The sequence below is a fragment of the Protopterus annectens genome, chromosome 2.part1 (assembly GCF_019279795.1).
Source record: "Protopterus annectens isolate FY-2018-M chromosome 2.part1, PAN1.0, whole genome shotgun sequence".
Lineage (NCBI taxonomy): Eukaryota > Metazoa > Chordata > Ceratodontiformes > Protopteridae > Protopterus > Protopterus annectens.
In genome coordinates, this window is record NC_056729.1 from 1,378,959,847 (window position 1) to 1,378,986,135 (window position 26,289).

Genomic DNA, 26,289 nt, shown 5'->3' on the forward strand with positions numbered 1-26,289 from the left:
TGGCATCCAGGTCCAAGGAAGTCATAGACCCACTTTATTCGGCCCTTATCAGACCCAACATTGAACATAATGCCCCCTTTCAGCATGCACCTGATCAGATATATGCAACAGCTGGAATGCCCACAAACTTTAGGTTTCTTACCAGGAGAATATGGGTATTAACCCATTTTCTCATATGGATTGCCTAAAGCTTGAGACTCAGAAATCATATTTTGTTGAGTCCCAGTTCATTGATAGTGAAGAGCTAAGAAACATGACCTCTGGGTGCTTCTCACCCCCTTACACAGAATTCATTTCATTGATTCACCAAATTGTGAGTCAAAGGCTCGAAATCAGTATGCAACTGTGACAAAAGAAAGCCTATGAACACTTTTGCTAGTTATCTATGTATAAAAGGCCATATATCAGTTCCTTTCTGGAAGCTGATAACATTTTCAAGGAGTGATAATAAGATACTCAAGCACAAAACATACATGTGATTGCATTTGTAGACTCATTGACTTAAAGGTAGCTACTACACCTTGTTGACAGCTTTAGATTGTGATGTCTGAACCACCACACATTACAGCTGTAATGAAATATTTTTTTCTTAAGAATGGAATGTAGACTTCTTAAAGATATATTCTGGTTGAGTGCTGAATTCTGCATTCTGAGCAGAAATCACTGTCATTAATAGAAACTAAATATATTGCAAAATGTAATATATCAGTTCCCATCTGAAACTTCAAAATGGAATTGTCAGCGATTTATAGTAGAACATTAAAGAGCAAAAGTTAACCAAGACTGCAAATTCCTCACCAAGGAGTTAAATGGAACTCAGCAATTGATTCAGTCCCACCACTTCTCTGCTTCATACCAAGATATCTGTGCCATGGTGCATTACAAATGAATATATTTTTTTAATTTGGTGCCACAGACACATGCACCCATGCATGTGTGTGTAAACTGTGTCTTTCAGCTTTTCCCGGTTAGGGGTCGCCACAGCGGAACTCCGGTCTGCTAATGATTGGCAGTAGAGTTTTACGTGCTGGCTTGCCGGGTCTAATGCACAACCTTCAATGAAGGAACGCTCATTCACTCATGTCGCCACACAGAAGACGCTCTAACTGAGAATCAAATGGGCAACGTCTAACTGTGAGGCGACAACGCTACCACAGCACCACCACCGCAGTAATACCCATGCATGCGTGTGTATATTCTGAATTTTGTTGAGTCCCAAGTCATTGATGACGAAAAGCTAAAAACACTGACTGTCCATGCCCCCCACCCACTTTCACTGCAATTATTTCATTGATTCACCAAATTGTGAATCAAAAGCTCAAACTCAGCATACAGCTGTGACAGAGAAAGGCCTATGAACCATTTTTAGGTTCATAGGTGTGTACAAGGCTAATGGCTCTGGAGCCTTTACAAGCCTAGCCCATAGAAGTGCCTTGGCATCATGCTGCACCACTTTAGTTCCCAGTGCCTCTATCAAGTAGAGCCACTGCAGTGATCCCAGGGTGAACTTTCTATTTCCCATCTACTCATCAAGATTTCTCTTGAAGAGGGCCAGTGAGGTTCTCTGCTTGACATGTATGGGAAGTCTGTTCCAGAGCATGGGTAGTCTCTGGGTTATGAACCTGTCCCTCCAGCATGGTCTGTTGATTGTGGTAATGAGTTTGAAGTCTCTGGAGCGTGTGGTGCTAGGGATTGGGATTTCTTTAGATGCAGCATTTCTAACAGTAAGTCAAGCAGAGATCACCTCTTAGTAGATGATATGAGACAGAGAATAGCTGGAGTTTTTTGAGTCTGTCCATGTAGGACATGTGTTTAAGGCCTAGGATCCTCTTCATGATGTACTTTTCTGGCCTTTCCAGCTATTGCATGTGTCTGGTGAGGTACATGCCAAATGGGGTATTATACTTGATGATTAGCCTAATGAGGGAAGAGTAGAGAGAGATGATGACCTCTTTCTTCCTGGATGCAAAACCCTTGGTAATGATATGTGCTACATAGAAGGACTTTCTGAACACAGTGGCAATGTGGTAGTCAATAGTAACACATACAACTTTTTCAGGTCTAGAAAAAGAAAAAAACAGTAACCAAGCCTTCACTGATTTTACAGCTATTCATATAACTTCCCTGTCTAGAAATCTCAACACTTTGTCTAGAAATCTCAACACTTTGACACAGCAGAGGGCTTTAAATGGTACTGCTTTGGAAAATGGGTATATTTTGTTCTTTCTCTGATAGAGAAATTTCAAACAACAGCAGGAGTAAGTCATGTCTGTACACAGATGGCCTCTGTACCTTAGGTTACATTTAATTTACTGACTGTGTATACCTCAAGTGTCTGAGTGTGCTAACAATAATAATAATGGACACAGTAATGCATTTCAAGTTTGTTTTACACAAACATACAGTATTTACTGTAAAGTATAGTCTTGCAGTGCTAGATTAGTGATGGTTTAAACTGAGAAAATGATAAGAGGATTAGTTGCTTTCTTCCACAGATGGTCCATATACCCACCCAACAGTTACAACCAATTTGTTGGCTAATTATACTTCAGACCTCTGATTATGGTAAAGTAATATCTAGGTAACATATTTCAACTTTGCCTGTATAAATAATATCCACACAGTACAGTATTCCAAGTTCCTTCACACAAATTATACTACTCCTGCAAAGCCAGAATAATGACCAAACGACAACAACAGCAGCATCAGCAGTCAGCCATTTTCCTGCATATCAAGGCCAAGCAATTATTCCTTTGATATATGCATACATCTTAGATATCTGACTCTTAAAACAATAAGCTTTGAATAGAGTTCTGTGGGTCATTTATTTATTTTTGCATTAAATTTATAGGTGAAAAAATGCTGCCACATTTTATTATTTATAGAATTTTCTCTGCACTTGTGCTGTAGTTTTTTATATGTATTAACAGTCTGGAATATGTTTTATGCCACAGTTAGAGGATGAATGTATTATAATAACATAATTATTTCACAAATTTCTACCTATGCATAAGAACACTGTAAGTATACTACAGCAACAATGAAGAGAGACTTGAGCAAGGAGGAATTGAAATCAAGAGTAGGATAACAAAGCCACAAATATAAATCCATATTTTAGAGGCGTAAGCAGATCAGACAGCAAGCTAAAAGAGCTGCCAGACAGGAACAGACTGCAGATATAATCATACCTGGAAACAGCACACAAGAGTGCTGTATGCTATGAGGCTGGAAACATGCAATAGGATGATAAGGTTGCTAAGGTCCATAATTCATTCAAAAGAAGGAAACAGGGACTAGTGTTTCTGTCTAATTACTTAGCAGAATGTTTCAATACTTACTATATATAGTTTTGAAGAGCACATAACCTGTGTGGAACATACTGACTGTAAATTACCTGGTACAGGGTAGTTAGAAAGATGCATTCCTTCATCAAAGGTCCTGTACAGAAAAGTGCAAGCTTCTTACTGTATAAGTAATGTAAATAAAAGGTATGAGAGAGGAACAACAGAAATTTGCAAACACCTCAGAGGTACAAATAAGGTAGAAGATGAATCACGTTGGAGAGAAAGTGGAAAGCAAATGCTGATAACCAGTAGTTATTGTTGCATGCACAGACATAGGTAAACCCCACTGATACCTCCAGCTGTTTCTTTAGTTATCAGCTAGATACCTCTAGGCATATGATATTGCAGACAATATTATATACACATTTTGAAATATTTTATCTTAAAGTTAAAGATGACATGACAGGCAAGACAGCTTTGCTGATCTATCTACTGCAGCTAATGAGATATGAACTGTTGTTCACATACTAATTATAATTTCATACCTCATTATAGCTCCACAAACAACACAGAATTGCATAGACTCGTATACAAGGAAGTTCACACCTGGGAGATGAAAATACTGCTGACAGTACATATAGAGCTTGACTGGCTACTGAGGTTTAGTAAGATTACAAAATATTACAACACTAGCATTTACTATGTTCATAGTGAGTTATACATCAAATATTGAGACTTAGAATCTAAAGAATGTTATCGCTTTAAAGATGAATTTGTGCTGAACAACTTGCACTTCATTAGTAACACATATAGTTCGAGAGATATGAAGATTTATTTGAATTGTCAGAATGCAACTTTATTTTGTCAAAAAACTCAGGAAGCAACCATGGAATTAGAAGGATAATATTACAGAGTTGTATAGATGGGAATGTGTTTAAGAAAGTCATTTTGGGGCTGGTAGAGGATTCTGTTCCTCACCTCCTGTACAGGTTTGGTAAAAAACAACCATATTGAAAATCACAGTGAATGCATACATTAAATGTTTTTTTTTCTGAAAAGAGCAAGAAAGTTACAAATCAAGTAAGGTCTGCAGTAATATAGCTGTTATCAATAAAGGGGAGAGCATATGTTAATATAGTTACAATTTCTATTTTTGTTTTCTCGTCCTTAGCTTGGGCATCCCTCCAGTCATCCCCTCACCACACATGGTCTTTGAAATAACTTTTACAAGAGTATATTTTAAGGACAAATCACATTTTTGCTTTTATGAAGGGACTCCTAAAATGAACTGAAATAATTATTTATTTAGTTAATTGCTACTTTTAAGGTACATATTGTGTGTTGATTTATTTGTTGAAATATATATTTATTTTTCATTCATCTGCATCTCCTGATAACTGTGGACATCATTTTTATTTGGATAAGTAGAGTGTGAATTGCTTAAGTGGTAGCTGTAGTTTTAGATGTAGTACAGAACTAAAGCATAGATGTTTCAGTAGAAGGATTAATAGTATAACTAGAGATGCAACAAAAATATTACACCATCATAAAGAAACTAAACATATGCAAGGCAAATAATAATAAAAGAGAAGTTTCTTTATATTCAGTGCACCAGACAGAAGATGCTTTGCAACACAATTTATTGTGATGGCTACAACATGAAATGAAATAAAGAGATGATATTTTCTTCCATTTGAAAAGAGATAAACAAACATCAGAAATATGAATTAGATATCCATGAAATGAGGTTGTCATTGCTTTTGGACCAATTTATTTTATATTTGTGCCCCCCCAATCTGTCGATAATCATCCCCCTCCTAACCAGGATGATCTGTCCTTCCATCACCAGGGCAAGGGTTGACTGCAAGGGACCATCATTTAGACAGCCATCAGGGGTGGCTCAAGGATTTTTTACTTTTCAGTCCTATACTTACATGTACTTGCCCAAACTCCAAGGAGGGTGCAGTTAGCTAATGGAGGCCAACAGCCTCTCACTTCTACAAGGGTGTTCTATCCAAGCTGTCCAGACCCTACTCTTGAAGCATATAAGTTCATAGGTTCATAGGTAAGTACTAGGCTATCTGCCCGAGGGCATCTATAAGTCTAGCCAGAATGTGTTGGCTTTCGCCAACCCCTTAGATTAGCTCCCTGTGCCTCTGTCCAACAGAGCCATTAGTTCCTTGTGCCTCTGTCCAGCAGAGCCACTGCAGTGATCCCCGAGGTAAATTTTCTGTTTCCTATCCACTCGTCAAGGTTTCTCTTGAAGAGTGTTAGTGAGGAGCTCTGCCTAATGAAGATTGGAATCCTGTTCCAAAGCATGAGGAGTCTCTGGGGCAGGAATATACCCCCCCCCCCCAGCACGTCCTATTTATCGTTGTGGTGAGGTTTAGATCCCTAGAGCGTGTAGCTCTTGGGAATTTGTTTTTTTTTTTAGGTGGAGCATGTTCATCAATTCTGGGTTGGACATGGGCTTGTATGTCAGGCAGAGATCATATGTAGTGTTTCCCTAGTTTCCACAAAAAAAAAAAAACTGCACCAAATGTATGTGCCCACAAGTATTTACAGCTTTCTCCACCCTTAGGAGAAGCAAGTGCCACACATTGCTTTACTCTACTCCTCTCCTTCCTGCTTTGTTTCTCCAGTGCAAGGACCAGATATCAACCTCTGCTCATCTGGGTTGCAGTCATGGCTCCATCCCTCTGTACCATGGATCCAGGCTATTTTTCCTCATTTAATGACACACGATGTGTGTATGATTCCACTCATTTGCATTAATGTAACCTTGGAATAGCAACAGGTTTTATTTGGGTTTATAGCCTTCTCAATTATCCATATTTATCACATACTAAAGCTGCCCATGTATTATTCTTGTTGCATCTTCTGGTGATTGCTGTTGTTTTCTGTACTGCAGTACAATATTTTCTGCTACATTTCTGTTTTCACTCATTTGCTGCATTGCTTGGTGCATAGCCACATAAACACAGTTATGATGTATTTGATACAAAGCATTCCCTTCTGCAGAGACAATCCATGCTGATTCAGCAATAAAAAACATGCATAAAACTTGTTCAAAATGTGCTTTTCATGTAATCAAAAACCCAAAATTAAATTACTAAAAATAGTAGCAGTTTATATTTAATTAAATGTTTATATGTATTCCTATTTTCAGTAGTGCTGTCATGTTCCATTCAGTATTCAGTTTCTTATTATGGATTTTCCACATCATCTGTAGAGATGTACCTGTTTTGTGTTTATCAATACATTAATTCCCATTAGAAATAGAACTTGACAATTAAAAATAAACTGATTAAAGAGAAAATATTGATACTGGGATCATACCTCTCAAATATCCAGATTTTAGCAAAATATCCAGATTTTTGCCCCATATTTTTGGCCTGATAATCATAAAATTTGTGGTTTACCAGCAAATTACTAAGTATTGAAATCACTAAATAATGACATACATTTGAGTTTCAGATTCCATATGCTTCAGAAAATGCATGCTAACACAAATCCTGTTATTTTAGCAATTAAGCTAATAACAGCACTATTTAAAATCTGTCCATATTTTTGGGCTTTTGTCCCCCCAGTATTTTAGGCTTTGTCCAGATTTTTTGTGCTAAGTAATTTACAGGCATGACCAAGATTCAGCCATCAAGCAAGGCTTGGTTGTACTTAGTGGTGAGTGCTAAATATCCTAATAAACCAAACAGTCTGCATGTACTCAGCCCAAAAAGGTGAGTGGAGACACCATTTGTGTTCACTATCCACAAGGTAAAGAGCGGCAATCAGATGTGAGTCATTCAAAAAAGCAAGTTGGGAGGTAATGGTTAGTGAGAGTTTTTGTGTTTGCTTTGTGAAACATTTATATTAGGAAGTTTCAAATTAGTGGCTTTAAATAACTTCTTAAAGACGACAGGAAAAGTGGGAGTAGATTTCTAATCACACATGCTATCAACACTTTGCCTTGTATGAGTATATGAGTCATGGTAGTGTCTCAGTATTGTCAAAATGTTTTGTTCACCTGGAAAAGGCATATGACCATATATGTAGGATAGCTTGTGGCATTTCATACAACTTTATGGGGACCTAGGGCTACTGCTTAATGTGTTTTGGTACTTGTATTTGCAGACTGAAAGTTATATCTGCATTTCTGATGTTAAGTCAAAATCATCTGGGAGCATAGGCTTCTATAACAGGGCATTCTATAAATATGGTGCAAAAATATATATTGTGTGGGAAACAGGAACATTGTTGGGAAGAAAATCAGGTAATGACTGATGAAATGCAAAACAAGGGGAGAGAAAGCATGGCGGAATCAGGCTATGAAAGGTAGTCGATGGCAGTCAGAGAAAAAGTCATGTTTTTTTTCCTTTGGTGATTTGATGCAAACTAGGTGTCTTATTGCAGCATTGTCCTAATTTATTCTTTGGGAAACTTGTAGATTAATTAGAATTGGAGTTGAAGAGACATAGAAGAGAGTGAGGAGTAGATAGGTGGTGGCAATAGTTTTCCTAGCTGAAACTGACAGGAACTGTTTAACCCTATACAAACATATCAGTATGATATGTCGAGGTTTATAGCAAAGTATTACTAAAATGCTTGCCATAAAACTAATAGAGTTATTGATGGCAGAGCTGTATTCTGGAATAGGCCAAATAAATCCACTGCAGTAGAAATGAGGCTGTCTTGTGGTGTATCTGGCTCATTCTAAGTGACAAACTAAGGTACTCAGCCATCTAGGAGGACTTTAGGTTACAACTTCTACACCTTCATGCTGTTAAGACTCAGTTGAGGTGGTCTGGCCATCTCCTCTGAAAGGTATACCTGTTCAGCTTACATGGAGGAGGCCGCAAGGCAGACAAAGAAGAGTGCTTGATACAAGTAGGTGTTGTTTTGACTGGTCAAGAACAGGAATGTTTTGTGCAGATAAATAATGTGTAAGATGGGTGTTTGGTGAGGCAGGTGTTTATACAAGACTGAAACCCAGGCAGCACTTCTTACCCCAATGTAAGTGCAATATAAACGTTGGTTATATAAGTTTTGTGGGGTGGCTGCCTCCCCCCGAGGAGGTTATAGAATGTTTGCGTCTCACATTAAAAGTGTGTATATGATGTGCATGTTTTAAGTAGTGCAGCTATTTCCGTTTTGCCGCCATGCATTCCATTAGATCACTTGACTGTCATGTCACTTTAGTACGAGCAGTGAATGAGACATTCCTAGCAAGTATGTTTTCACTGAGTAGAACATTGAATATTCTGTTATCAACATTTAACATATAATCCTGCTAAACACCTTGTCATTTAATAAACACAAGTATTTCAAATGCACTCATTTGGTAAATGATGTCTTTATGCAGTCAGAATATGCAAAAAATGAAAACATTCACTCTAATTTATATTGAAATACCCTATACTGGTAACTCATCATCATCTTCTTTCGGCTGTTCCCGTTAGGGGTCGCCACAGCAGATCATTTGTTTCCATTTCTTGCTGTCCTCTGCATCTTGCTCTGTCACACCAACCACCTGCATGTCATCTCTCACCACATCCATAAACCTTATCTTAGGCCTTCCTCTTTTCCATTTACCTGGTAGCTTCATCCTTAGCATCTTTTTCCCATTATACTCAGCATCCCTCCTCAGCACATGTCCAAACCAATGTAATCTTGCCTCTCTGGCTTGTCTCCAAACCTTCCAACCTGGGCTGACCCTCTAATATACTTATTCCTGATCCTGTCCACCCTTGTCACACCCAGTGCAAATCTTAACACCTTTAACTCTGCCACATCCAGCTCTAACTCCTGCCTTTTTGTCAATGCCACTGTCTCCAACCCATATAACATAGCTGGTCTCACTACCCTCTTGTAGACCTTCCCTTTCACTCTTACTGGTACTCATCTGTCACAAATCACTTCTGACACTCTTCTCCACACACTCCATCCTGCCTGTACTCTCTTCTTCACCTCTCTTCCACACTCACCATTACTCTCAACTATTGACCCCAAGTATTTAAACTCATCCACCTTCACCACCTCTATTCCTTGCATCATCACCATTCCTCTATCCTCCCTCTCATTCACACACATATATTCTGTCTTAGTCCTGCTGACCTTCATTCCTCTTCTCTCTAGAGTATATCTTCACCTCTCCAGGGTCTCCTCCACCTGTTCCCTACTCTCACTACAGATCACAATGTCATCTGCAAACATCATAGTCCACGGGGACTCTTGTCTGATCTTGTCTGTCAACCTGTCCATCACCATTGCAAATAAGAAAGGGCTCAGATGTAATCCCATCTCCACCTTAAACGCATCCATCACTCCCATCGCAGACCTCACCGCTGTCACACTACCCTTGTACATATCCTGTACCACTGTTACATACTTCTCTGACACTCCTAACTTCCTCATACAATACCACAACTCCTCTCTAGGCACCCTGTCATATGTTTTCTCTAAGTCTACAAAAACACAATGCAATTCCTTCTGACCTTCTCAGTACTTCTCCATCAACACTCGCAGAGCAAACATCGCATCTGTAGTGCTCTTTCCCGGCATGAAACCATACTGCTGATCACTAATCATCACGTCCCTTCTTAACCTAGCTTCCACTACTCTTTCCCATAACTTCATGCTGTGACTGATCAGTTTAATCCCTCTGCAGTTACTACAGCTCTGTACATCACCCTTATTCTTAAAAATCGGTACCAAAACACTTTTTCTCCATTCCTCATGCATCCTCTCACTTTCCAAGATTTCATTAAACAATCTGGTCAAAAACTCCACTGCCATTTCTCCTGAACACCTCCATGCTTCTACAGGTATGTCATCTGGACCAACAGCCTTTCCATTCTTCATCCTCTTCATGGCTATCCTTACTTCCTCCTTGCTAATGCATTGCACTTAATGATTCACTATCCCCACATCACCCAACCTTCTCTCCCTCATTCTCTTCATTCATCAACCCCTCAAAGTACTCTTTCCATCTGATCAACAGACTCTTTTCGCTTGTGAGTATGTTTCCCTCATTATCCTTTATCAACTTTACCTGCTGCACATCTTTCCTAGCTTAGTCCCTCTGTCTAGCCAATCGGTACAGGTCCTTTTCTCCCTCCTTAGTGTCCAACCTTTCATACAACTCTTCATATGTCTTATCCTTAGCTTTCGCCACCTCTCTCTTTGCCATGCACCTCATCTCCTTATACTCCTGTCTACTTTCTTCATCTCTCTGACAATCCCACTTTTTCTTTGCTAACCTCTTTCTCTGTATACTCTCCTGTACTTCCTCGTTCCACCACCATGTCTCCTTGTCATCCTTCCTTTGTCCAGGTGTCATACCAAGCACCTTTCTAGCAGTCTCCCTTACTAGCTATTTGGTAACTCTTCACTGCCACCCAGTGCCTGTCTTAACTCATCCCTGAACTCCACCTCACAATTACCCTTTTTCAATTTCCACCATTTGAGCCTTGGTGCTGCCTTCACACTCCTCCTCCTCCTCTTGATCACCAACGTCATCCTACAAACCACCATCCTATGCTGCCTTACTACACTTTCCCCGGTCACCACTTTACAGTCTCCAGTCTCCTTCAAACTGGCCCTCCTACATAAGATATAATCCACCTGTGTGCATCTTCCTCCACTCTTGTATGTCACCCTATGCTCCTCCTTCTTGTTAAAATACTTATTCACTACAGCCATGTTCATCCTTTTCACAAAATCCATTACCATCTAACCTTCTGCATTCCTTTGTTTAACACCATACCCACCCATCACTTCCTCATCCCCTCTGTTCCCTTCACCAAAATGCCCATTGAAATCTGCTCCAATCACCACTCTCTCACCCTTGGGTATAGTCATCACCACTTCATCCAACTCACTCCAAAAGTTTTCTTTCTCGTCCATCGCACACCCAACTTGTGGAGCATATGCACTAACAACATTCATCATTACACCATCAATTTCCAGCTTCATAAACATCACTCTATCTGACACTATTTTCACCTACAAAACACTCTTAGCATAGTGTTCCTTCAGGATAACTCCTACGCCATTTCTCCTTCCATCCACACCATGATAAAATAATTTGAACCCACCTCCGATACACCTAGCCTTACTCCCCTTCCATCTGGTCTCTTCCACACACAATATACCAACCTTCCTTCTGTCCATCATATCGGCTAGCTCTCTTCCTATACCAGTCATACTGCCAACATTCAAAGTTCTGACCCTCACCACCACAGTCCTAGCCTTTCTCCTGTCTTCCTGCCTTTGGCCATGTCTTCCGCCTCTTCTCCTCCTTCGGCCAACAGTAGCCCAATTTCTGCCAGCACCCTGTTGGCTAACAGTACTGGTGGCAGTCATTGTTAACCCAGGCCTTGACCGATCAGGTATGTAAATATTTACTGGTGTCTGCATGAATGATTTGGCGAAGTTTTACACCGGATGCCCTTCTTGACGCAACCCTCCCCATTTATCCAAGCTTGGGACCGGCACAAAGAAATGCACTGGCTTGTGCATTAGTAATAGAGTTGAATATTAAGTCTGTATCATTTAGAATCACCAAATTTGAATAACATTTTTGTTTTAAATAGTTGTAAATATATTTTTCATCATTAATATTCCTTTAAATATTACATAGAAGAGCATAGTTAATCCATCCATCCATCCATCCACATCTGTTGTGCTTGAAGATAAAATGCTCAGGCAAACTGCTTGTACTTTTGTTTGCTCTGATATCGTTAAGATGTTCCATGCTTAAATGACCAAGAAGTCATTCCTATATATGTCTTTATAAAGTGCTTCAACATATAGCATATATGACATTTCTTGACATGTATCCTTAAAATAGTCTGATTTGATGTAAGGAATCATTTCAGATTTTAGAGAAAGACCAGCAAAATCCTCAAACCATGTATCCTGTCAGTACCATCAGTCATAGCTGACATGACCATTGACATAAAGCTTTCAATATACCAAGATCATGGTTACAAAATGCAATTAGAAATAAACGATCTTATATATGTTTAGCATTTCTGTTCCAGACAATGCAGTAGGATAAACCTGTCTGTAGAAAGTATGTTAAAAAAGCAGACTAGTCACACTGAAAAAAAAAAGAGAATGTTATGACTTTCTGCATGATACGGGTCTATATTAAATCACTGAAACATCAGATCATTGAACGGCATTTCGTCAGTAATGCCGCTCATTGAACCTCCCACCCCCCGCTAATTATATATACCAATTCCAAGATCACACTACAGTGGGGGAAAGGGCAAATTTCCTGATCCCTACCATAATGCAATCTCTGTCAGAATGGTTCACCATTCAAAATGCCATTCGATGAGCTCTTCTTTCAATGACATAATAGGGACCAACATGATACATGCCAACATACTTCCTGTGGTGCTGTTTCTTTACAATATTGTGCTGTACATCAAAGTAAAAAAAGTGTCAGTCAATTCCATACATATGTAATTATGCACCATTTTTGCTAGTAACACATTTCTCATTTCAAATGATGGAAGCAGAAAGGAAACACACTGCTTTGAAAAATACCTCTCAGTACATCTGTGCTTACATTTAAGCTTCTTAATTTATTCTCTGCTGTTTGTTTTCTCATTTTTGTGTCACATAGTGGTTCCATTAGGGGTTTTGTATGCTAGGAAAGTTTGCTGCTTAACATCTGAAGCTAAGAAATAAAATTGTGATTTTGGAAATCATGATTTTTTTTTTTATTTGTAGCAGTGTGAGGTCTTAATAATTTCTTTTTTTTTTTTTTTGTTTTTGTTTTTGATTAACCATTAGTAACAGTTCAGATCACCCATTCTCTTTATAACAGAGTAAATTATTCCAAAATCCATCATAGGCACAACAAGAATTTGCAAAACAATAAAACTGACAGATTGTGCAAACTATTAAACATGAAATGAAGGCACATTTTAGAATCAGCTCACACAACCAATATACGTTTATTAGCAAGCTGTACAATTTTAGTTCAAGACGTTTTCAATTTTCTCTGCGAGTCTGCCCCCTGAGTTGCTAAATAACTCTTCCATATTCCTATGCTTCTTGTTGCTGCAGACAGAAAGAGAACAACAGCTGTTAACCCTGACATTAGTGGTAATAAATGAGTATCCATCAAGAGCTAGTGTAGCAGATGTGATAACAGACTTCCACCTCATCAGATGGTGATTTCATCCCTTTGTCATACATCTGGTTCCAATTTGGTAGCACAGAGATTACTTTAAAATTGTATTCCATAACCTTTGGCTGACCCAATGCCTACATTTTAATTAAGGCACTGTACCAGATCCTACACAACACCTGCTCCACATAGCAAGGCAACAGACTGCCCTTTGTGAATCACAAACATTGTGTGACAACCATAGTAGAGTCATTAATACTTCTCCCTGTAGTGTTATAGTCTAACAACGTACAAAACTAGCTGCAGAATGTGGAAAACCATACTATAATCGTAGATTCATAGTGTGGAGAGCCCCCCACCTAGTTTGATTTAAATTCTCTGCTTTTTGTTGTATATTGTTCAGTAAAACCGAACACACACACCCTAACTATATATACTAACTCCAGGGTCGCACTATATTGGGGAAAAGGACATATCCCTTTCATTTGCCTTACAGAGCACTGCAAGTACTACTTGTCAGGCAAATGAGTTTCAGTCAAATGAACTTTCGGGTAAATGAAGGTAACCTACACACATATATATATATATATATATATATATATATATATATATATATATATATACACATATGTCAACGTAAACTTTATTGTCACTTCGATTCACACAAGTATGAACCGAGTGAAATTATGTTTCTTCAGACTCAGTATGCATACAATATATAGACTACATTTAACATGACGATAATACACAAAATTTTATTGACACAGACAACAAACACAACAATAATAAATACTTGCATTATTGTGTGTCGATAGAGCGATAGATATTTCTTTTTTTTTCTTAATCTGACTTGTAAGATAGAAACTGTGTTTTAGCATATGCAAATATGCATGCAGATGTTACTTATGTTAATGCTGTTTTATTTTATAAACATGATGTATCCAACAGCCCTCAAAGTTTGACACGGATCCGGTAAGATTTTTTTAAGCATCTGTAAGTTTTAGTGAACTAGATTAAATGCCTAGTGAAATGATAGTTTATCAGCTGTTAATGTTTCTTATGTAGTTTCTGTTTTCAAATACCATATCTAGAGTAGTTTTGTATGTGCAGTAGCTTAGATGTGCATGAATGCATTTCCATTGTCAAATATTTCATGGAAATGGAACTAGTCATGTTCAAACTTTTTCAAATGACATCAAGGCAGTTCTCGTGTTAAGACCACTGAAACAAGATTCATGATCAGTGAACTTTTAACTGCTCAGTTGGGGTGCTTTGATAATGTCATTTCACTCAGATAACAAATATTTATTTATTTCACTCAGATAACAAATATTTATTTTTTAGGGTAAAGCTGAATTTATGGGTAGAACATTTGCCAAACCTGTGGTAAAAATGTCAGATGAAAAGTATTGCACACCTCGGTTCCCGCCACAACTGGAGTACTACCAGATATACCGTGGCAATGCTACAGCTGGTGACCTGCTGGCAGCATTTGAACTATTGCAGGTAATTTTTTTTCTCTGCTTCATGTTTCACTTGTTACTCTGTAGTTTGACATATGAAAGAATCTACAAGCATTTCTAGTTTCATACTACAAGGGCCTGAGTCTGTGTGTGTGTGTGTGTGTGGGGGGGGGGGGGGGTTGCATCTACCCCCAAATCAAGCTAGGGCCAGATTCCCAACAAATAATTCTAATGTGGACCTTTGAAGTTCTTTCCACTTGAAATCAATGCCTAATTATCTGTACACCATTGAATTATGAAATAAATGAAGAATTAAGTACAGTAAGGGTGTCATATGAGTTTCATGACTGCTTCAATAAAAGGCTGCATCATAAAGGTTAAAGTTGAAACATAGGATGGGTTCATACAGTCATAGGTTTGTACTAAGCTTACAGCCAAGGACACTAACGAGAAGCTCAGCTACCTCACTCAATACTTGCAGGAGACTATAAATGTCCCTATTAAAAAGACTTTCTCCATATATCCTCAGAGGAAATTTCAGATTACTCAGGCAGTCATCCAGACTGGTTTTACAGGTTGCTAAGAAGCCTATTCTTAAAAGAGGAGAGGAGTTTGTTAAGTATCTGTCACACCATCTGGTATTGTATATGTGGTAGAATAACTACAGGTATCTAGTGAGGTGATTTGCTTTACCACTGTGGGTTTTATTTTGGCAAAGGAATTCAATGAGTGCTGGCTTTTTCACAGCATGGAAAGCTAAGAAGAGATGACCCTCAGGATTCTGTATGACATTGAGTAGAGCGACAGGCCTTTTAGTCTATCAGAGTAGCTAGTTTTTTGCACTGTGTTTTTAAAAGTATAACAGTTTGTTAATTGATTAATTGGGGAAGTTTCTGTATATAAAGGGGTTTCAGAAGTTGGTATGCTCATCTGAAGAAGTTTTTGTAACGAAAACGCGGTGATACAGTTAATGCATTATGGATGTGCTTCACGTTTTTTTTAATATTGTGTGCGATCAATAAAACAGTGGATTTTACTCTGGTGAACCTTCCAGTGCCTTATTTTGGTTATCAGTTTACTTCTGGCACTTTTTCCACTTTCTTTGTTTACTTGGAGACATGATCTGTCTTTTATAAAGCCAAACTGATGCGTATCCAAGGGTAAAATGCCACTTATATCATTGCTTTTAGTTCAGATATAACATGTTCCATAGCTTTGTAAATAATATTAATGAAATAGAGGGACCAGCTTTATATAAGGGCACCACAAATGCCTTTCTCCACACCTCTGGGAAACAACCAGTGGAGACATTCAAGTTGATGAGCTGGAGGAGGGATTTTGCCAGGTGGGCCTTTATGTATCTCAGCGGACATCTAGGGATATTGTTAGGTCCCATGCAAGTAGTATGTTTAGCTTTGAAAACTAACAAAAGGACTAGGTCCAAATTGATCTAAGAAAGGTTATGAGGGAGAATGGAAGGGACAGAGGGGGAGGTGGGTAGAGTGAAGTTGGAATTTGTCCACAAGAATATTAGCAATGTCCTTGGGGTCAGTAAAAGCAATACCACTGTAGATAAACTCGGTACAATATCATTAGCTACTTCTGAGCTTTCTAATGTAGCTGAAGAAAGACGTATGATTGTCTTTTATTTTAGTTGCAACCCTAAGTTCATCGTTGGCCTTATATTTTCTGATGGTAAGTTTGAGAGGCTTATTTATCAGGTTTAAATCCTTTTTATAATGAGTAACAACAGAATCCAAAATCAGTCACAGTCACCAAGATGCACTGAACATAAGGGCACGCACGAAATAACTTAGTATAAAATTTATTGACTTCGACAACAATACTGGTTGAGCGCTTTCATCTACTGATAGTAGATTTCATCAGAACCAACATTAACAGCCACTACTCACTTTTTTATATGGCTTTACACCAATCACAAACTTAAAACATTTCCTACCCGGTGTATACTAATTAACCATTTAAAGTGCTCAGTGCATTGATTCCAGAACGACTACCTATCTAATTTAACTTTAATAGCTTATACTAACCCCTTGAAATTTTAACCTATTCAAAATATCTTATTTAATAAACAATGCCTAACTTTTATTAATTTACTAATAAAACAGACTTTAAAATATATATATTTTCCTTAAAAAACACTTTTGAAAAAACACAATTAAAAAACTCATTTAAAAGATGCATGAAGAGGTATTGCCCATCCTAATGTACTTCATACACGATCCCCTTGTATTCATAACACAATTCTACTATAAACTATTGCCGTATGATGTTCCTACTACTATACACTCACCTATTGTTCTCTAATACTGGCTTAATAGAGATGGTATCATTGAGTCCCGGATATTCAGATGCATTAAGTTTAATTTTCCATCTTGTCTCCCTCTCTCTCAATAATAATTTTATATTCCCTCCCCTAGGGTTAGGCTTAATACATTCCAATATCCCAAAATTAAAAGTATTACATACCCTATTTCCATTCAGATGTCTCCAAAGGGCATTTTTTGTATCCTCCCTTTTTATCTTATATTAATGCTCATATATTCTATTTCTCAGACATCTAACTGTCATCCCCACATAATAACAAGGACATTTCGTACACTTCGCTAAGTAAACCACGTGGGGAGTCCTACAGTTACCTTTTCTGAATTTTATTTTTGTATTGTGAACATCTTCCAATGTAATTGACGGTACTAACATAATATATTTACACTGATTATAACTTCCACATGTAGTGGTATGTGTATCCTGCTGTCCATATTTGGAATTATTTTTCTTCCCTAGTCTCATCTTGATATTGTTCCCATTCATATATACAAATTTGGGTCCATCTCCCACTACCTTAAATACACTCTCCTCAGTTTTTAAGATATTCCAATTATTCTGTATTATTTTTTTGATGCCATTTACTTCCGGGGCATATTGTACTATACATGCTCTGGTATATTCATTCTTTTCCAAGGATCTTTTATGTCCATTGATAACCCCATTCACTTCTCCTAATATGGGCTTGTATTTTTTCCCCCATTCTTTCTTTACATATTCCGTAATATCCAGAATCATCTCCTTAGGGTATCCCCTAACTTCAAACATTTTGCCTATATTGTCCATCTCCAATAACATATCCGAATACTGGGATGTCATTCTTGCTGCTCTTATACATTGCCCTTTTATTATACTCCTTTTCTGGTGTATGGGGTGACAGCTGGTAAACTCTAAATAATCATTACTAAAGGTTTCTTTCCAATATATGTTAGATTTAAATATACCATTCTCTATAGTAACTTTGGTGTCTAAAAATGATATACTGTTCTTATTCATACTAAATGTGAACCTTAAGTATTCACTTCTAGTGTTAAGATAATTTATAAATTCTTTGATGCTACTTACGTTACCCCTCCACACTAAGAATGCATCATCCAAAAATCTTAGATAGTATACAATATGTTCCTTCCATTTACTTTCTAAGATATATTCATTCTCCCAATCTAGAAGAAACAAATTTGCAAACATGGGGGCACAAGCTGCCCCCATTGTTACTCCTTTACTTTGCCTGTAATATTCTCCTTGGAAAATTATGTAATTGTGTGACAAAACTATTTCCATAAATTCCAAAATTAACATTAGTTTCTCCCATTCCAAATCACTATATTTCTGTATACTATGTTGAAATCTAGTTAATCCTTCTTCCAGAGGAATACTGGAAAATAGATCAACAACATCTATAGTCACTGGTAAACTTTCATTGGTGATATATCCATTACTTAACCTACCTAGGAAATCCCAGGAATCTTTCACAATATGACTGACCTTGTTGTATACAGGTTTTAACCATCTGTCCACTACTTTACCAAACTGAAAAGTTTTGGATTTGCTACCCGAGATGATGGGTCGGAAAGGGGGATCAGCTAAATCTTTGTGCACTTTTGGGATTCCTACTATAGTGCTAACAATGGGAGAATCCTCCTTTAGAAATTCATACAAATTTGTACTAATTCTTTTATCTAATAACTTTTCTTCTAAAATTAAGTCCACTTTGTGATGTCCAATGTTGACTTCATTGATGGATGTCACCTCATAGTTACCTGAATTGAATAATATACTATTGATTTTATTATTGTATTCATCAGCATCATACATAACTACCCCCCCCTCCCTCCTGAAAAGGAGCATAGTAAAAGGGCAATGTATAAGAGCGGCAAGAATGATCACAGTATTCGGATATGTTATTGGAGATGGACAATATAGGTAAAATGTTTGAAGTTAGGGGATACCCTAAGGAGATGATTCTGGATATTACGGAATATGTAAAGAAAGAATGGGGGAAAAAATACAAGCCCATATTAGGAGAAGTGAATGGGGTTATCAACGGACATAAAAGATCCTTGGAAAAGAATGAATATACCAGAGCATGTATAGTACAATATGCCCCGGAAGTAAATGGCATCAAAAAAATAATACAGAATAATTGGAATATCTTAAAAACTGAGGAGAGTGTATATAAGGTAGTGGGGGATGGACCCAAATTTGTATATAGGAATGGGAACAATCTCAAGATGAGACTAGGGAAGAAAAATAATTCCAAATATGGACAGCAGGATACACATACCACTACATGTGGAAGTTATAATCAGTGTAAATATATTATGTTAGTACCGTCAATTACATTGGAAGATGTTCACAATACAAAAATAAAATTCAGAAAAGGTAACTGTAGGACTCCCCACATGGTTTACTTAGCGAAGTGTACGAAATGTCCTTGTTATTATGTGGGGATGACAGTTAGATGTCTGAGAAATAGAATGCATGAGCATTATTATAAGATAAAAAGGGAGGATACAAAAAATGCCCTTTGGAGACATCTGAATGGAAATAGGGTATGTAATACTTTTAATTTTGGGATATTGGAATGTATTAAGCCTAACCCTAGGGAGGGAATATAAAATTATTATTGAGAGAGAGGGAGACAAGATGGCAAATTAAACTTAATGCATCTGAATATCCGGGACTTAATGATACCATCTCTATTAAGCCAGTATTAGAGAACAATAGGTGAGTGTATAGTAGTAGGAACATCATACGGCAATAGTTTATAGTAGAATTGTGTTATGAATACAAGGGGATCGTGTATGAAGTACATTAGGATGGGCAATACCTCTTCATGCATCTTTTAAATGAGTTTTTTAATTGTGTTTTTTCAAAAGTGTTTTTTAAGGAAAATATATATATTTTAAAGTCTGTTTTATTAGTAAATTAATAAAAGTTAGGCATTGTTTATTAAATAAGATATTTTGAATAGGTTAAAATTTCAAGGGGTTAGTATAAGCTATTAAAGTTAAATTAGATAGGTAGTCATTCTGGAATCAATGCACTGAGCACTTTAAATGGCTAATTAGTATACACAGGGTAGGAAATGTTTTAAGTTTGTGATTGGTTTAAAGCCATATAAAAAGTGAGTAGTGGCTGTTAATGTTGGTTCTGATGAAATATACTATCAGTAGATGAAAACACTCGACCAGTATTGTTGTCGAAGTCAATACATTTTATATTAAGTTATTTCGTGCGTGCCCTTGTGTTCAGTGCATCTTGGTGACTGTGACTGATTTTTGATCCTGTTGTTACTTGTTGGCCGGTCCAGTCGTCTATTCTTTTTATAATGAGGGCATCTTTTAATGACACCTAAGAGCTGTTTTAGTTTAATTTGTTCGTGTGGTTGTTTCCCCATATGGGTTGAATTTTAAACTATCATGCATACACCAGGATGCTGCAGTTGCCTCAGTGCATCTATTTAAGAGGGTGTACATTTCAGAGGATTAGGTTGTAGTCTTAATTACAAGGTTTGCTGGGAGCTAAACCATTTGTAATTATCAATACGATCATAAATGGTACCACCATACATAAAGCATTGCATATTGAAATAATAGCTCTTCAATGTCAATAGCACTGTTTTGTGCAACAAAATAGTAATAGATCATACCTATACCTACATACTTTTTTGCTCTATGTACAGTAACACAGTTTGTGCAGTACATCTTGAAGCACACTTTGAGATGAAATATAAATAAATCACAAAACTGGCATCTGACAGTGAACCACTCAAATTTTGCTGTGGATATAATCAAGATGGAAAAATAATACACATCCTTTTAAAATGCTTTGTGAAATTAGCATATGGTGCTGTCCAGTTAAATAATAAAGAAGGGTATTGCACTTATAACTATCTACTTTCTAATTTATGTTGACATATTTATTTTCACTTTATAGTGATGGCAAACTAATATGTATTTTTGAAATGATTCCAGAAAGTGACATTTCAAATTTTAAAACTGAATTAAAAAAAAACCCATGCATATTGTCTCCGTGGAGAACTTTAGAGAGAGAGAGAGATGCTAAATGCTCTTAGCTTGGAAGGGGTAAAATGACAAATGGGATTCCAAAGAGAGCCGTATAGGACATTTCTTTTTTTCAGTATAGTAACTGAATAGATATCAGACATGGCAAATGAGAAAATATGTTTACCTACAAATATGTGGAACACAGAAACATGCAGCATCAGTCAGGTGACAAATGAAAAATGACGTAACCAGGCCAGTATAAGTCACCACAGATGCCTGAAATAATAGCTTTATGCACTTAAGGAGGTAAAACCCAGAAAAGCAATGTTTTATGAATGCTGACAAGATTATAATATTATGACAAAAGCAGTATATTATAATAACAGTAGCTACTTAAGAGTAAATGAATAAAGCTAAAGTTATGTGCAAAAGAGCAACACCAATAGCACCATAAACTCCTAGAGATTCTTCCAGTATGCAAGATTTTTTTATAAGTCTTCACTTGAGATATCTTGGCCCATTCTGAAAGTCACAGCTGTTATAGCATGTACATCTGACTAAGCCTGACACAAAGATGGGCAAGAAATGGTATATGATTGCATCATGAGTCATCAGTCACAAAACATAACTGGTTCAGTATGTTCTTCATTGAAGGAAGAAGCATGTTGGTGAAAATACAAAAGCATATCTGAAAGGCAGGCCTTCTTTAGTCATCCATTCATAGATCTGACATTGATTTTCTGAAATAATTGTCCTGCTTTGGGTCATGGAGGCAACTGGTTAGGCATGACCTGACCTGTGTATTGCCAAAGACAGTCTCCAGCTCATCCTATAGAATCTCCAGGTATGCCCAGGCAAAATGAGAGATACAATTCCTGAATCATTCAAGCATTTCATGTGCCTGTACTGAGGCCTCATCCTTGTGGGCCATGCCTAATATACTTTCGATGGGATACAGTCAAGGAGCATCCTCACAAGCTGCTTAAACCATTCCAAGTAACTTCTCTTAACATGGAGTAGCAGTGGCTTTTCTTTGAGATCCTCCCTGGATTGCTAACTTTCTCAATGTATCACAATGACTGAAACCATGTGGCCAGGGAAGTAACCTCAGCAGCTTCTATCTACAGACGTATCCTTTTGCTCACTGTAGAAGGCCTATAACCAAATGTGAGGATGGTGACAATCAGTAAGATATCAAGATAAAGACCCTGAAACCATAGTATAGGAGGAAGTTCGGGGTACTGAGTAAACCATACTTAGTAGTGTAACAAAGGCAAGAGAAACCAGACCAAACGTGAAACTATTCAGTCAGGCTGCCGTGATCCACTTCATCAAATGCAGCAGTGAGCTCAAAGAGAAAAAAAATGTTACATAACCCTTGCTGTCTAGCCTAACAATGCTCACTAACAACCTGAAAGAGGGTTGTCTCACTATTGTGCACCTCAGGTTTCGTGCCCACTGAGTGGCGCAGAGCTACAGTTATCCCAATCCACAAGGGGGGATCCACCTTGGATCCCGGAAACTACCGTCCCATCAGTCTGACAAGCCTTATCTGCAAGGCCATGGAGCGTATTATCATGGAACTTATAAACAAAGACACTGGCAACCTTCAAACATTGGACCCCACCCAGTTTGGGTTTGTGAAGGGCTGATCTTGTCTCCTGAACCTGATTGACTTCTTTGAATCAGTCTCCAGAGCCATGGACAAGGATAAGGTGATCCAGACAGCCTATCTAGACCTTGCCAAGGCCTTTGACACCATCCCCCACTCTGGAATCATAGATAAACTTACTAAGTTGGGCATTAATCCCTATGTCACCCAATGGGTTGCTAAATGGCTTACTGATAGAACCCACACTGTAAAAGTAGCCGACTCCAAATCCAGCTCCAGACAAGTGACAAGTGGAGTACCTCAGGGTTCAGTCCTGGGGCCACTCTTGTTTGGCATCTACTTCTCTGAAGTACAGGTCAACACTAAGGGACTCTGGCTAACAAAGTTTGCAGATGACTGCAAACTGGGAGCCATTATTGAATCCCCAAATGATGTGGATACTCTACAAAAGGGCCTTACAGAAACAGATGCTTGGTGCCAGAGCCATGGGCTCAAGCTCAATGCCAAGAAATGTATTGTTATCCCTTTGGGAAAAACATGTATCCATGAATTACCATACAGGTGGCAGTACACTAAACACAGAAAGTGTGATAAGAGACTTAGGGACACAGGTGGACAGTGGTCTCACCTTCGATAACCACATTGCCACAACAGTCAGGAAATCCTTCTATGTGGCACACCTCATCACGAAGGGCTTTTCATCCAGAAAAAAGGAGGTCATTGTCCCACTGTACTCATCCCTCATTAGACCCATTATAGAATACAATGCCCCATTTGGTATGTACCTCTCAAGACATCTGCAACAACTGGAAAGGCCTCAGAAATAACTCACTAAAAGAATCACAGGCCTAAAGCAGATGCCCCATGCTGATCACCTTAAAAAACTCCAGCTATACTCTGTCACATATTGTCTACTCAGAGGCGATCTCTGCTTAACATACAAGGCCATGTCAAACCCAGAGCTGTTGGACATGCTACACTTAAAGAAATCCCAATACCTCAGAACTGCACGCTCCAGGGATCTAAACCTTGTCATCACAATAAACAAAACATGCTGGAGGGATAGGTTCCTGACCCAGAGACTCCCCAGACTCTGGAATAGATTGCCCATACATGTCAAGCAGAGTGCCTCTTTGGACCTCTTCAAGAGGAACCTTGACGATTGGATGGGAGAAAGGAAATTCACCCCAGGGATCACGTCAGTCACCCTGCTAGACAGGGGTCCAGGAAAGTAAATAATTTGGGAAGAAATAGCCAGGGAATTGTTATGGCTAGGCTTGTATAGGCCCTAGGGCTGATAGCCTAGTACCAACCTATGAACCTATGAACCTAGATCTAAAACCAGACTGATTTGGTTTGAAGAGATCATGAGATATCAGCTAGGAATATATCTGAATATAGTCTACAGTTTTGGCAACTTTAGTCAAAAGGGAAAACTAGAAACTGGATGAGTATAATCCAGACTGCTGTGATTCAAAGATGGCTTTCAGAAGATGAAATCAGTAACTGCCTCTTTTCAGCTATGTGGAAAAACCCCAGAGCCAGCATTGTGGCATTGTGAGACAAAGCCATAACTTGGTCAATATAGCCCAGATCTGATTAGTGGCAAGGGCATCTAAGGTGCTAGCAGTGGTGGAGGCTGTGGACATGCAGAGGTGTGTCATCCTTGGGGAAGTAGCGACAATGGCTGAGTCACCACTGAGGGAACCTTCAGTTGCAATTTCCCTGTAAACAATGTGCCAGTTTGCAACATTGCATATCCATCCCACGGTATTACAAGTGCATGCAAAGGGGTTGGAAATTCATGCCATGCAAACACATCTTCCTCAGCAGAAACATGATACTGCCCCAGTGTGCCACAATCTTCTCAATGGCCCTGAATGGAGTGAAGTAAGTCTGGAGGTGACTTGTTGGGTTTGGTAAACTTAGTGAATAACAAGAGGTTCATGGAAGCATTTGATGATAAGCTGTACAAAGAGGAGGATTAAAACAACTAGGCCCAGAACAACCAGGCAATATTTTATATATTTTCTTAACCTGCTTAAACCCAAGTCCAGTCTGCAGTAAGTCAAAAACAAATATGAAGCCACAATCATGATCTCTTCTTAACCACTGTACTTGAACTCAAAAACAACCAAAACCAGGTATCTCAAGCAAAGTACCACTGGTTCTGTTGTTAGTAACACTAGTGGGGAAGGACTTCCTGATCTTGAGAATTATTCCTTAAGCAGCAAAACATGCTTGGATGTCCAGCTCATGAGACACTCTGAAAGCCATGGTCTGGTGATTTGCAGACATTTCAGTCAAAAAAAGATGCTTATTTATGTGAGATTTTTATCTGGTGTGCTGCATAATAGGCATCCAAAAAAAGTCTGTGTACAAGCGTATGGGTTCTGTAGCAGTGGCATACCTACCTTCACCCAGTCCTGTCTGTACTATGGTTAAATGATGGCTCAGAATGCTGGTGCACAGTGATGTGCATACTTTGGATGCAGTCAGGCCGAGGCTCAAATATGCAGAGCATCAGTGACAGCTGTATCATAATACATCACAGAGAATGTGGACTATCAGCACTGTCACAACTAAGGAACTGATCAAGTATGAGGAGCAAGCCATTAGCACAGATATTTCCACGGTCCCTACAAATTACAGCATGACATCACTGGTGGACGTCTCATCTTAAAATAAAAAAAGTAATGATCTCACCTGAAAACAGGGTCCACTACCAGATACCTTATATTTTAGGCCAAGACTAGTGAGTGCACAAAAGCCATGGCAAAGTCTGAGTGAAGGCAAGACTATCAAAAAAGTAGTTCCGTGGGCTAGTTCACAAGATAGAGAGACCAGCATACAATGGCACCAGAAAATACTTTAATAAAAGTATTCTTAAAAAACAAACCGGTTTTGGCTGAATGAATGCAAAGCCTTCATCAGTGTGAAAAAGTAACAAATGAAGAAATACTTAAATACAAAAAGAAAAAGACATGTGATCAACTAAAGATGCTCATTAAGTCCTGGTTTAAAGAGACCTCCCAGTTTAACAATCCATTTTTTCTCCATAGTGTTTAACAAATCGTGCCAACCCAATTTGTTATTCCTGGGTCTCATAATTTTATCAATAATAGTAAAATTAAAATATGCATTTTAATGTGACAGGGTATGCTTATAAAGGGCATTGGTTTCTTTGTGGTGTTTTATCTCACTAAGATGTTCAGATATCCTAAATTTCAAAGGTCTGGAAGTTTAACCTATATAGAAAGCTGAGCAGTTACAATTAGCTAGGTAAATCACCCAATCGGAAGTGCAATTAGCAAAAAATCTAATGTCATAGACTTGAGGGGTGTTTTGACTGCTAAAACTTTTGGCTTTCAATAGCCTGGAACAATGGACACAATGGCCACAAGGATGGCAACCAATTAGGGGCTCACCT

At 38.2% G+C, this 26,289-nt stretch overlaps 1 protein-coding gene across 13 annotated transcripts in view; it reads left to right on the plus strand.

The window, feature by feature from the left end:
* The window catches only part of OTOF (otoferlin), a 2,911,272-nt gene that overhangs the window by 2,455,483 nt on the left and 429,500 nt on the right, over nucleotides 1–26,289 (plus strand). For all 13 annotated transcript variants that reach the window (XM_044062838.1, XM_044062837.1, XM_044062844.1 and 10 more), the window contains exon 26: nucleotides 14,773–14,934. In XM_044062838.1, coding sequence (XP_043918773.1) covers nucleotides 14,773–14,934 — 162 coding nt within the window. The remainder of the gene's footprint in view (nucleotides 1–14,772; nucleotides 14,935–26,289) is intronic.